The sequence below is a fragment of the Ambystoma mexicanum genome, chromosome 12, assembly GCF_040938575.1.
Source record: "Ambystoma mexicanum isolate Mex_15411 chromosome 12, UKY_AmexF1_1, whole genome shotgun sequence".
Taxonomy (NCBI): Eukaryota; Metazoa; Chordata; class Amphibia; order Caudata; family Ambystomatidae; genus Ambystoma; species Ambystoma mexicanum.
In genome coordinates this window covers 568,729,592-568,742,871 of record NC_090936.1, presented here as the reverse complement: position 1 = coordinate 568,742,871, position 13,280 = coordinate 568,729,592, and the positions used below count along the sequence as shown (strand labels likewise).

Genomic DNA, 13,280 nt, shown 5'->3' with positions numbered 1-13,280 from the left:
GACTGCACTAGACATTCATTACCATTGCTTCTGGGTGATTTCCTGGATTTCTGGTTTCCACAATCTTGCCCACTCTCAATTCCCGACAAATTTCAAATCAGGACCATGATTGTTTCCAACTTCTTTAATTACTGTTTTAGAAACATTTTACACAACCTTTTCTCTTTTCTCGACAGAGTCTCAGACATCATGGCAACAATGCCAGCAGGAAATGGGGTGTTTGTGGTGACCCAGTACATCCCAGCAGCCAACACAAATACAATTCAGCAGGAGATGTCGACGAGACAGACTTCATCTTCTGTGCAGAATTTCATTAAGGGTGAACCAAAGGCTTTGGGGGTAAGTTATAGTGCACGTAAATATGTAGCACATTAAAGTCTAGGACTAATGTGTGCATGGTTGAAACAAGAATAATTGATTGCTTTAACTCCTTCACGCAATAACATAAAGGAAGGGTATCATGAGTCTTTAAAAACCATAAAAGTAATTATCATTGGCACCTTGGAAAATAGCAATAGTCTAGTCCGTACATTAGCAACCAAACTGAACAAAGTGACTCCCATGGGGAGCCATTTTAGTATTAGTCTTTGTCACTTTGTGTCACATGTTACAAAGTAAAACAAATTGAATAAGCACTGATAGCCTGAAACAAAAATACAAGGTCACATCTGCACTACACTGTAGGTAGCATTAGCGGCGCTGTGGTTGGTCGTCAATCTATTCTTGCAAGTGTGTACCATTTGTCGCATAGTGCCAAGGTTTATTCTGAAATGTCTACCCACAGCCCCAGCCAGGAGTTTATTTGAGGGCTTAGTTTGGAGGCTAATTTACATAATTCAATTCAGCCTACTGCTAATTTCCATAGTGCCACTGGTGATTATATATATTTTTTTAAAGAAATAGTGCACAATACTATTCTTTTAATATGAGGCTGTTTTTATTCCTGGAGGTGGTATTTCAAAAGTGTTACTTACTGCAGTTGAACATCTGTAGTGTTTGCTCAAAATGAATAAACTGAACCATTGTTTCAGCACTAGCACAGATACCTCCACACCACATGTGAAGCATCAGACATGTTCTGAGTGAAAGCAAACAAATACCTTCATACAAAAAACATGTTCCTAAGAAGTGCTTTATGGCATATTTCTGCCACTTGTATCCTGTGGTTTTATACCCAATGTAATGCTACTCAGTGGGCCTCATTACAACTGAGGCGGTAAGGGGTTAACGGCGCCAGTAAAGGTGCCGGCGCTGTTAACCCTGTACCTCCTCATTACGAGGTTCCCTCGCGGGACCCGCTCTGGACGTCTGGTCAGACCAGACGTCCTTTGCGGGTCCCGCGAGGGGACAAGCATGCTAACAACAGCCCGTTATTAACGTTATTAACGGGCCCGTTGTTAGCATGCTCCCCATTCCCATTGCGCCCTATGGGGGCTGAAATGGAAATGGGCATTGTCCGGGTCTGGGTTCCCTGAATGGGGAAATACCGAGCCCTCCAAAGTCGGAACGGCCCGGTATTTCCACATTCAGGGACCACAGAGCCGGACCCGAGTTTGGAGGCAGCCACGCCCTTATTAAGGGCATGGCTGCCTGCAAACTCGTAACGAGGCCCAGTGTATCCATCTCCGAATGATAAGGTCAAAGTCAGCTCTGCTACATGATTCAAACTTGGAAAGTGCAGGCTGGCCCCATGCCCAAGACAAACACTTAATTTGTTGTGAGATGTCCTGATGGTCATATAACACCATGGAAAATAAATTGTGTAGAGGATTCAAAATGGGGTTTGCCAATTACCACTGACACATACAGCAACATTGGTAAATACTGTACTGTAAGGTAGATCACATTAGATAAAGTATGCCAGTGCAAATGTGTTGGTGGACATGGTGGACATTTCCCCACTGCTGCACACATGTCAAACTGCCCAGAAGTAAACATGCCCATATATACGGTCAGTACACCACCACTTTCCCTCAGTGGCATCCTCCGCCATGCCACGATGGGCATCGGCTGCACAATGAGATTCATAAGGCAAGTTCAACTAAAAATCAGCGATCCATATTGTGAAGGTTCCCTGGCAGTAAACAAATCTGAACGCAGTTGGTAGAACAAAATGAAAAGAATTTGATTGACTACGATTCATTTATTTCTATGCTTGCTGTTCTCTTTGGGATCCAAAAGGCCCCTTTAGCCTCCTTCAGTCTCCCTTGGTCTTTCCAGTATGATGACTTCAGCATGTGGAGGATTTATGTTTCTTTAGTCTCAGTGCCTGAACCGTGTTTGACCTTCAGCAATTTCACTTGCCAGTAGGTTGCTCTTAACTCTCCCAGAGGTTCCTAGTCTTTCCTCAGAGATTGTGTCTGTCGGTGTATCGAATAGCCTTGTCTCAAGGATTCTTCCATTCAGATTAACATGTAGTGGAATCAAAATCTGTTCTCCTACCTGATCCTGATAAGATTTTGTTGATCAATCTGATTTAGACCTAGTGAACTAATAGCTCTGGATCATTCGTAGGACTATTAGTCGTATGTATTAGATGTATTACTCACAGTGGCAATGGCGTTAGTAAGAGTTTGTTTCCCAAAATTAATTTGGCTTGTTTTTCACAGTGGCCCTTGGTGTTTGTTAAGTGTTTGTTCACCACTTGCATTAAGATTAATGATCACAATGACTCTGTCTTTGGTAAGATTTAGTTCACCAGCAAACTTGCGTTAGGGTTTATTATCGCAGTGACTCTTGGTCTATGGTAAAACTGTGTTTTCCAACATGCATCAGATTTGACTATCACAGGGGCTTTTTGTCCAAAACAAGGAATTGCCCAATGTGGCAGTCTGCCTTAGGCATGTGTGTTCACCCTGAACTCCAGATAGTGTGCCCATGCATAAACTGGAGTGATAATGTCAAGATATTTTTGAAAACCAAATTCAGGTTTATTCAGAAGGTATACTCGCCCCACTCCTAGTCTACGACTCGCATCTTCCATCTTTTTTCTATAAAGAACTAGCGCTGCCTTCTTAACCCTCTCAGTCTCAGATTGATTTATAGTGGAGGAGTAACCCATAGGCTGCTTATATTCAAAGTAAGGAGAGTTCTTTTTACGTGCACTAACCACTGAAGCACTTTTTCTCTGTTCCAGTCCCATTAAATGCAAAAGGGCGTCCAGATATCTTATAAGGCCCAGTGATGCCCACAACCTAATCCCATGCATCACCGGTTTCATAGAAGACGCCTCCCCGATTGGGCATATATACGTCTCAATACGGATTAGGGCATTCAGGGAACCCTTTAGGGGCATGAGGGCATTTTTAAGAAATGTGTTTTCTGCTCATAGCAAGGTTTTTACATTTGCATAGCCCCATACATCTGCAACATACAGGGCTAAAGTTTTGGCCTGTTTCTTATACATTTCTAGTGCAGGAGAGACTCCATCTCTGCCACGTCTATAAAAGAAGCTTCACACTGCTCTGCTGTACTATTCCAAATTGTTACAGGCCTTATCTATGTGGGCAGTCCAGGAGCCACTCACTTCAAATCTAACTCCCAAATAGTCGTAGAAAGAGACTTGCTCCAACATATAACCACTCACTCTAAAATCTATCTATCGTTGTTTAACAAGTCTAGGATTACATACGAGGGTATTGCTTTTTTCTACATCTAACTCGAGTTCTAACTATTCACAATTACCCAGAAAACACCTCATGGTCGTGCTGAGACCCATTTGGGACGTGGACAGGAGAACTGCATCATCTGCAAAGAATAGTGCAGGATATCTCTCAATATATATAGTACACCCTTGTACACATTCTGATGGGCATCAGTAATTAGAATGACAGCAGCATGTTGGCATCACTGGAGTGACACTTTAAAAAGTGCTCCAGCCGACTGTTCTCTCAGCAGTGTAAACCTGTGTTTGGTTGCCAGATCTACTAGAATAAACTGTAGTAGGCCACATACTAGAGGCAACATGAGCAAAGTACCCCCATACGAGTTGTTGCTGGCATATATAGAACTCAAATTATTCTAATTTTCACACTAGTCATTTTTTCAATAATAAATTGGAATCCCGTTAAATGTAAGCAAGCATTTTTCATTAACTGTACCTTCCATAGGCCTGGTGGCAGTGTGTATAAAAATAACTACAAAGCTATATCTGGTTTTAGATATGGTGGGCCATGAAAAGGTTTAGTTATGTTCCCCAAAACAATTTGATGTAATTGTATTGCCAGTCTGGGTTTTTACTCATTAAGCTGTAGAGTTTGTGGATTCACCCGTCTGGGGCTGGGGTTGTTTCACAACAGGATGTTCTGAAAGGCCCAGCCCAGAAGCCCCTGTCTTCCTGCTTGGGAAAGCTGTCACCTTAGGGGACCAGGGCTTCCAAATACAAGCTCCAAAAACAAAGTGGTGGTACAGGACATGGAGAGGACAGGGTTACACTGGCTTGGGAGTGAAATGACTAGCGACAGACAGGTTTCTGCAATCGTGCTATTTCTTAGGCCATTCACATTTGTCTGTAGCCCTCCCAACATGCTGTAGACAAAGCACTCTGGGTGTGACATTAGCAGGCACAATACTCTGCACACAGCAGCCATCATTGGACCCTCACCGAAGGCTACAATGGGACACATGTGCTGTGGCAAGTTAGCTATTTTAGGGGGTGAGAATTAGTGGAATCATCTTTGGGCTTTAGAAGAAGAAGGGTTTTGCTGTATCTTTATTGGGATGTCAGTCCCACCAAAGCCTTCTGCCATAGGGGTGAAGTTAAGAATTCCAATGAAGGAGAAAACCTTTCTCCCTCCCACCACAGGGGAACATTTGGAATGACCTGCAGTTTGGTCCAAGATCTGATTTCCGACTGAGACACTGGTACCCAAGATTCTGCCTTTCAAAAGAAGCAGCACTGTAAGTGATCTCTGACAACCTTTCTGGCTAAAAATGCAAGAATAAGGACTCATCTCATCCCTTGAGACCCTGCATTTGGACTCAGCACAACCCAGGCACAAAGGAACGGCTCTGGGCTATATATGACATGATATGGCATTTACAAGGCACCTGTACACAAGTGTTTCTAGGAGTCACAAGACAAGGAGAGGGAGCAAGGGAGGACAAAAACAATGATCTTACTAGGCCTTATGGTATTCAGATCGTGCAAGTGCAGGGAGGTCGAGGGGAGAAGTGCAAAGGGAGGGGAGAGGAAGAAGCGCAGCTGACAAAGTGCAGCCAACGGATGACTAATTGCCAATAATCAGAAGTTGCAGCCAGCGGGTGGCTAATAAGTGCAGAGAGTGGGTGAACTGTAGGGTTACAGATACAGACCACAAGTGCTAGGGTGGCGAAGAGGCAGTGCGAGATGCAACAGGACAGGCAGGGACCGGGTCCCAAGTTCAGAGGGTGGCCAGGTAAGTCAAGTGCGTGGAACGGACAGGTCATCAGCATGGGAGAGGAAGAGAGAAGGAGGAAGCGAAGAGGAAGGTCTTGAGTTGCTTCCGGAACCGAAGATGATTCTGCTCAAGCTTGAGAGAGGCAGGGAGGTTGTTCCAGAGGGAGGCCCCAGCTGAAGAAAGAGATCTGTCCCCAACTCTCTGTTTGGAAAAGCGTCTGACCTTCAGAGAGTTGGAGGTGGATGAGCCGAGTGCTCGAGAAGGGAGATACTTAGGAAGAGAGAGTTGGAGGTAGTGCGGATCCAGGCCCCAGAAAGCCTCGTGTAAAATGCAGAGATTCTTAAACTTGATCCTTGCCACCACTGGGAGCCAATGAAGAGATTTCAGGGCTTTAGAGATATGATGCCTGGGTTTGAGGCCAAGGACACGTCTCGGATGAGTTATAGAGGACGGAGAGAAGAGGCAGGAAGATTTAGAAAGAGGCTGTTGCAATAGTCCAACCTTGAAAGGACCAGAGCTCTGAAGACAGTGGGCCTCATTATGACCCTGGCGCTCACGTAATGAAGGGTGCCGGTACGGGACCGGCACCCTTCATTACGGGAGCGCCGATTACGAGGTTCCCTTTGCGGGACCCGGTCCAGACGTCTGGTAAAACCAGACATCCTTTCCGGGTCCTGCAAGGGGAAGAGGGAGCTACTAACGGGCCATTCGTAATGTACCTGTTATTTTCCATTGAGCCCTATGGGGGCTCAAATGGGAATGGGGAATGGGTCCTTCAAGGAGGAATGACCTGGTCCTCCAATGTTGGAATGACCCGGTAATTCCCCATTGAAGGAACCCGGTATTGGAGCCCGGTTTGGAGGCAGCCATGGTGCTAATAGCACCATGGCTACCTCCAACCTCGTAATGAGGCCCAGTGAGCTTCTGGGGGAAAGTGAGGAAAGGAACAAATCTCTGAGGAGGTGTAGCTGATAGTTTGACTTCTTAGAGACATCAGAAATGTGAGGAGAGAAGGAGAAGATGATATTTATATTTCATTTCTATCGTGCTCGTACACAAGTGTTTCAGAGCGCGACAAGGCAAGGGAGGAGAACAGGGGAGAACAAAACAATGATCTTACTAGGCCCAGTGACATTGAGAATGCGCAAGTGCATGGGAGAGGGGAGGGGAAAAGTGCATGGAAGGGGGGAGAAGTGGAAAGTGTGGAACAAAGGAGAAACAGATAAATAAATAAATAATAATGGCAATAAACAGTGGTAGTGCAGCCAGCAAGTGCTGGGTTTAAGGCAGCAGACAGGATAGGACTGATAAGTGCAGTAATAAAAAGGGGGGGACTGTATGGGTACAGATACAGAACCCAGTGCAAGGAGTGGCCCGGAGGCAGTGCGGGAGGGTGGCAGGGTGAGCAGGTACTTGTGCCCGGAGGACAGAAGGTGGCCAGGTGCACAGTGCCAAGAGAGAACAGATCAGCAGGGGAGAGGGGGAGCAAAGGCAGAAGCAAAGAGGAAGGTCTTGAGGTGATTCCGGAACCAGAGATGGTTCTCAGGTTTTAGAGTAGCAGGGAGGCTGTTGCAGAGGGAGGACCCAGCCAAAGACAGAGATCTACCCGCATCTCGTTTCTTTGAAAAACGACTGATGGAGTTGTAGATGCCTCAAGGTTCTTAGCCTCACAAGTAGGAGAAAGAAGAGGACCCATAGTCGCGGACCAGAGAGAGAGAGAGAGAGAGAGAGAGAGAGAGAGAGAGGGAAGGAGGGAGCTGGTGTACCGATGATGAAGATCCCCGTTTTATTGGCATTGAGACAGAGATAATTAGCAGAACACCACTCCTGAATTGCAGAGAGACAGTCAGGAATGAGAGAAGCAGTGGAGGTGGCCTGAGTGTCATCCGCATAACACTGAAAGTTGGGGCAGAGAGCAGCTATGCGGTGGGCGAGAGGAGCCAGGTATTGGTTGAACAGCCAGGGAGAGATTAGACCCCTGGGGAACACCAGGGTCTCAGGCGGATAGAACAGGGCAACATGCTCGCCTTGGAAGTAAGAGCAACAGAGGTTGGATATCCGAGTCCGCGCTTCGATACCTCTGGGTATTAAGCGTGGTATAAATAACCTATCATATCATATCATATCACCATAGGTAGATAGAGAGAGATAGACGAGAGGAAGGACCCCAGTTGGATCTGAGTCGGTCAGTCAGTGAGAAAGGAGGTTATCACATAGGTGCTTGAGCAGGATGGCATGGTTGACCGTGTCGAAGGCAGAAGAAAGATCAAGGAGAATGAGGACAGAAGAAAGGTTACAGTCAAGGTTGGAGAGCAGGTCTTCACAGATGTTCAGGAGAGCAGTTTCTGTGCCTCTGGCCGCTCTGAAGCCAGACTGATGGTCATGGAGACAACCAACAGATTCAGTGTGAAGGTTAAGCTTGGAGATGGGCAGCTTTTCCAGGAGTTTGCCCAATTAAGGAGTGATAGAGGTCGGTTGATAGTTAGCCGGAGAGGAAGGATCAGCAGAGGTCTTCTTGAGAAGGGGGTGCACAAGGTAGTGCTTCAAGGGGGAAGGGAACATTCTGGTGGCAAAAGAGTAATTGCAGAAATCAGCCAGGGCCAGAACAAGAGTGTTGATGTGGTCCATGATGATTTTGGAAGAACAGCGGAGAACCTGTTTTGATGAAACTTTCATTGATCAGACTTGTCTAGAAACACTGTCTGGGGTGAACTAGGGAAAGGAAGAGAAGGTAGGAGGAGAGGAGGCCACAGGCGGTCCAGGCATGGGAGAGGAGGAGGAGGAGGAAGAGAGGATGGACAGGATGTCCTGATTTTTTAGTGATGAAATGAGAGCCCAAGGCCGTGCAGAGGGCCTGGGAAGAGACAGGAGAGGTAGAGACTGCTGCAGGGTTGCAGACTTTGAAGAGTTTGGCTGAGTTGTTAGATGCTGCAGAGACGCAGGCTTGGATGTATGTTAGAGAGGGCTGTGTCAGGATTTGAGTCAGCCAAAGGTGCAGAAGGAGGAGAGAAAGTAGGAGCGAAAGCCTCAACTGACACACGCTTCCTGGGTCGAATGGCCGTGAAGGTAGGTGGCAGTGCTGGGATCGGCTTGACCTGGGGGGTAGAGAGAGAGAGAGAGATGGGAGGAAATGAGAAAGTGTCACTCCAGGAGAGAGGAGTGGTGAGAGGGTTGGAGAGGGGGAGGTCTGAGGAGATCAGAACACCCAGAGTCTGCCCTGCAAGGGAGTCGGGCCAGAGGGAAGATTAGAGAGACAGAGGGAGTCACAGAGGTTGGGAAAGAGTCATGCAAAAGGACAAGAAGCATCCAGGTGGATGTTAAGTTCTCCGAGGAGGAGAAGCTAAGAGGTAGAGGAGGGAGGAGGAGAGATCCGCCCACTCAGAGGGGAAGGTGGCTACCTGGTAGGACAGCCGGTATAGTGGCCACAGTGAGAGAAAGGCCAGGAGAGAGAGAGAGTCTGCAGACCAGGCTTTCATAGAGTAGTCCTGCATAGGAATGATAGAAGCAGGGATCCACTCATGGAAGACCAAGGCTACACCCCCACCGGGACGATTGGCTCTAGGTGTGGAGAGGATCTTGTAGCCATCAGGAAGGAGAGTGTCAAAGCTTCTGACAGAGCTAGCCGTGAACCACGTCTCGGTCAGACCGAGGACATCCAGATCATGTTCTTCCAGGAGACAGAAGATGTCAGATGAGTGTTTGACAGCTGAGCGAGAGTTGAGAGTGGCAATGAGGAGCAGATTTCCACCTTTGAAGAACTTCCGTGGAGGGGTATAAGTCAGAGGTACGCCCTGAGGAAGTGTTAGACGCACCCGAGGGTGGGCAGAGGAGGAAGGCAGAGAGTGCAAGGTAGCCAAGAGAGAGGAGCTGAGTGCCAGAGGAGTGGCAGAAGGAAGAGGCAACAGGGTGGCCGGAGAAGCAGCAGGGGCAGCCGTAGAGGTGGCCAAGGAGGAGGGAGGCAGAGGAGCCAAAGAGGTGAGAGAAGGGACAGCAGGAAAAGAAAGGAAGTTGATAAGGTGCAGGAAGTGTCTTTCGAAAAGGACGAGATTGGCCTGAGGGCCTTGGACTAAGATGGTGCCATTTAGGTAAACAGTAATGATGTCTTGGAGGAGTGGAAGGGGGTCAGGAGGGCCGCCTATTAGGTGCCACCATTAATCGATGAAGAGGAAAAAGGAGAAAGAACAGAGACCATATGGAGGGTCCATAGGCGCGGAGAGGGAACAACAAAGAGGATGTTGGTAGGGTCTGTCTGGCGGAAGCGCTGGTGTAGGTATCAGCGAGGGGAGGCCTGGGTTGGAGACCAGGACACCCCTCTTGAACTTCTTCCTACCAGACTTAGTGAGAAGGATAGGATAGTCAATAGAGAAACAGAGAAAATAGGAGAGACAGAGTGCACCATGGAGGGTGCAGAGGACAGAGTTGGGGGTAAAGGGAGAGTGGAGAGAAGGGGTGGGGATAGGGGGCAGGCAGGAGGGGGGAGAAACACCAAGATGGGGGTAGAAACACGAGGTTGAGGGGAGGAAACAGAAGGAGGGGGGCACAAGCGGACAGAACAATGATCAAGCTCAGATACAAATATAGACAAGCAAACAAGAGCAAAAACGCCACTAGAAAACAGGGCAATCAAACAGACAACCTGAAGGAAGGAAAGAACAGCAAGACGTAGGCAATACAATGATGCAAACACCCAGGGGAACAAAAACCGCAAACAACCGAACCACTTGCGAGCTACACTGGCCCAAACATTGCCTGCCTTTCCCAAGCTTCTTTGTACCACATGCTGCTGCCACCTGTTGAACCATACTGTGTGTTAAACCCAGTTATCCGATCACCCACCAGAGGCCAAATTGCCACCTCAGACAGTTCCCAGACTCCAGGCTCGATGCTGTTGATCCCAAAGAACAAGTTTGAAAGGTATCTAAAGTTCTTCTGTTCCCCTGGCATGTGTTTCAGCCCCTCACTGACATTTAATACACCACTCATTACCTTTTCAACAAGATACCTTGAACTTGAACAATTGCTGCAGATACTGTTTGCCTGTCTACCCCTCTTTACCTCTGTCAACAGTCCCTGAATGCCCCATTCCCCCCAAAGTTCTGCATAATCTGTGCCTTCCTTGGCAGAAGGTAGGTTATTGTGTTTTTACTCGGTTTATTGCATGTGTAGTTCGGTTAATGTTTCGTAGGTTTATAGAACCTTGATTGGACATTTCTTTTATTTTGGTTCCAAAGTACTGTTGCTGTTTTGGATGCTTGGGGTTAGGCCACATCCATTCAAAGTGTATAGCCTGCCCTCGTCGTTATCGCAAGAGGTGAAGGAGGCGTACCATTTATGTTGTGTCTGTTTCACCTGTATGATGGAGGTCATTGCTGAATTTGTAGTGGTGTGGGGCTGAGTAGGAGTTTCATTCACCACTCATCCCAGTACTCCTTCAGAGCAGTAGCCATCACGTCCCAGTGCAAGATTGTCAAGAAGCGAGTAGGTGGGCTCTAACCATATATCAGACCACACAAGAAGCGCCTGGGTATTACATCCCAGAGACTGGGGACCTCATCACGAGTTTGGCGGTAACCCTTAAATCCGGCGGTAGCGCTATTACCGCCGGATTTAAGGGTCCGCCATTCAGGGCTTCGGTGGATTTCTCCCCAGCTCTGAGTTGGGGGAAATCCGCCGAAATTTCACGCTATTACCGCCGGCGGGAAACCCGCCGGCGGTAAGAGTGCGAAAATTCCCCATTGAGCCCAATGGGGAATTTCCGAATGGGCTCAGTGTGGAATGGGCAATACCTGTTCCGCCAAACCTGTGATCCTGCGCTATTAGCGCCGGGGTGTTTGGCAGTAGGGCTATTAACGCCGGCGCCAATAGCACCGGCGTTACCGCCCAAATCGTGATGAGGCCCTGTATGTTTTGAAAGAAGAAGCAGACATATTGCCATAACCCTGAGATTTCAGCTTAGATTAGGGCATCCTGAAAAAAATAGTAGTCCTCGAGAAAAGACTCAGATCCCTTTGCTTACTTTGCTCTCGAGGGAGGACATATTGTTTTGCTTCAGAAATATGTTTACCCTTATTGGAGTTTATCCCAAACGTATTCTGATAACTTTAAGATAAGGTTGAACTTGCTGGGCACATTCTGACGAATCAACTGTTTGATGTGGGTGAGGGGCAATATCTGTGTGGCTACTCCCCTTAGCAATGCTTGGGGTCACACTGATCAATACAGTTGTCAACCTGTCGCGCTGTTTCTGGTTTGATCCACCTGTACCTGATGAAATTCTGAATTCAAAAAAAGGTGTTAAACGTTCATCATGTTGTGTGAGGTGTGGCGTAGCACTCATGAGAACACAGAAGGAATTCTGAAAACAGACTTGCCACTGCTCCTGTATCCTCCTGTAGACCACACAGTGCAAACATTAAGCCCTGGAGTCATAATAACACCTTGCAAGATACCAGAGAGCACTAAACCTCATTAATGGGCCCTTTGAGGAATGCAAGCACAAGGTAACATGCCTTTTGAAAAGCTTAAGGAAGAGGGCTGAGCAAAGCACCCATGTAAATTTGTAGTCCATGAGAGGCTTTTTAGACGGTAACAGTTATTAGGCATCCCTTAACAGGACCTAGCAGTTAAAACGACATGTCCCCTACACAAATACTTTGATATTTATATCTGGCTAAATACCTGGAGTACAGTGGAGTAGAAGAAACATTTCTAACATCTATTTTTATGCGTTCTGCAGTGACAGTATGTTAGGAGTGTTCTTTGGGCTTTTTGGGCAATCGTCCCTGGGCTTGGGTGTGGCTAGCCTTTTCTAATCTTACCACAGAAGCATTGCAGCTCTGTGGGCTTTAATGTATCTGCAAAATGCATTGTTTGAAATATAGTCCTAAGAAATACATTATAAAATTCTAAAACCTCAGTTCTAGAGGACGTTTAGTCCCTTCTAGATGTGTCCTGCAAGACAACAGCGCACATTTCAGTAAAGCGGCGCGTTTTCATTGTAGACCATCATAGAGCGATTAATAATTAAACACAATTAGTAGAACATCACTTTTTTCATAATGGAGAATAAAACTTTCCGCAATGCATAATAGCATTATTATTTTGATTAAATGGTTAACCTTTATATGTCGGTTTAGGTTACAATAATTCACATTAAAAAAGGCATTGACCAAGTGGTTCGAAGACAGCTCTGATGGTATTCATTGATAATGGTGAAAATAATTACAGAGAATACAATAACAGCAAATAGAAAACAGAGTAAAAAAACATTGAACATTTTTAAACATATATATATATATATGGTGGGGCAAGGGGCAAAAAGGGGTAGGGTGAGGGTTGTGATGGGGCTAAATGCATAGGGAATGGGCGGGGGTTGGAGAGAACCCCCCCCACAAATAAAAAAAGAAAACATTTGATATTTTTTTCTCTGTTTTCTATTCACTGTTATTGTCATTCACTGGGCCTCATTCCGAGTACGGCGCTAACCAATGGCGCTATTAACGCCTTGGTTGACGCCGTACCCGGACCGGCAGCGCCTTGGTGGTTGGCGGAATTACCACTTGGAAATTCCAAGGTTGGCGGGGCGGTAATTCCCCAATCCCCATTTACCCTTCCCCATTCCCATTCTCGCCCCATAGGGCATAATGGGAGTGGGGAAGGCGTAATTAACATCAAGGTCCCTTAGCGCCATGGTATTTAACGCCTGCTAAAAGCAGGTGTTAAAAGCACCATGGCGCTAAGGGAACTCGGAGTATGGCGGTAAGGGATTACCGCCACCGCTCTCGTTAGCGGTGGCCGCTATCCCTTAACGCCATACTCGGAATGAGGCCCACTGTTTTCTATTAGGGACAATCACATAGATCCAGCTCTGATGGTTGCTACATTTTTCAAGATAAGTGTTTA

The 13,280-nt window shown here is 46.8% G+C and overlaps 1 protein-coding gene across 1 annotated transcript in view; it reads left to right on the top strand.

Moving 5' to 3' along the window:
- LOC138513015 (membrane-spanning 4-domains subfamily A member 5-like) overlaps positions 1-13,280 on the top strand; it is a 281,174-nt gene that overhangs the window by 93,804 nt on the left and 174,090 nt on the right. The window contains exon 2 of the mRNA XM_069627730.1: positions 177-339. Coding sequence (XP_069483831.1) covers positions 190-339 — 150 coding nt within the window. The 5' untranslated portion in view covers positions 177-189. The remainder of the gene's footprint in view (positions 1-176; positions 340-13,280) is intronic.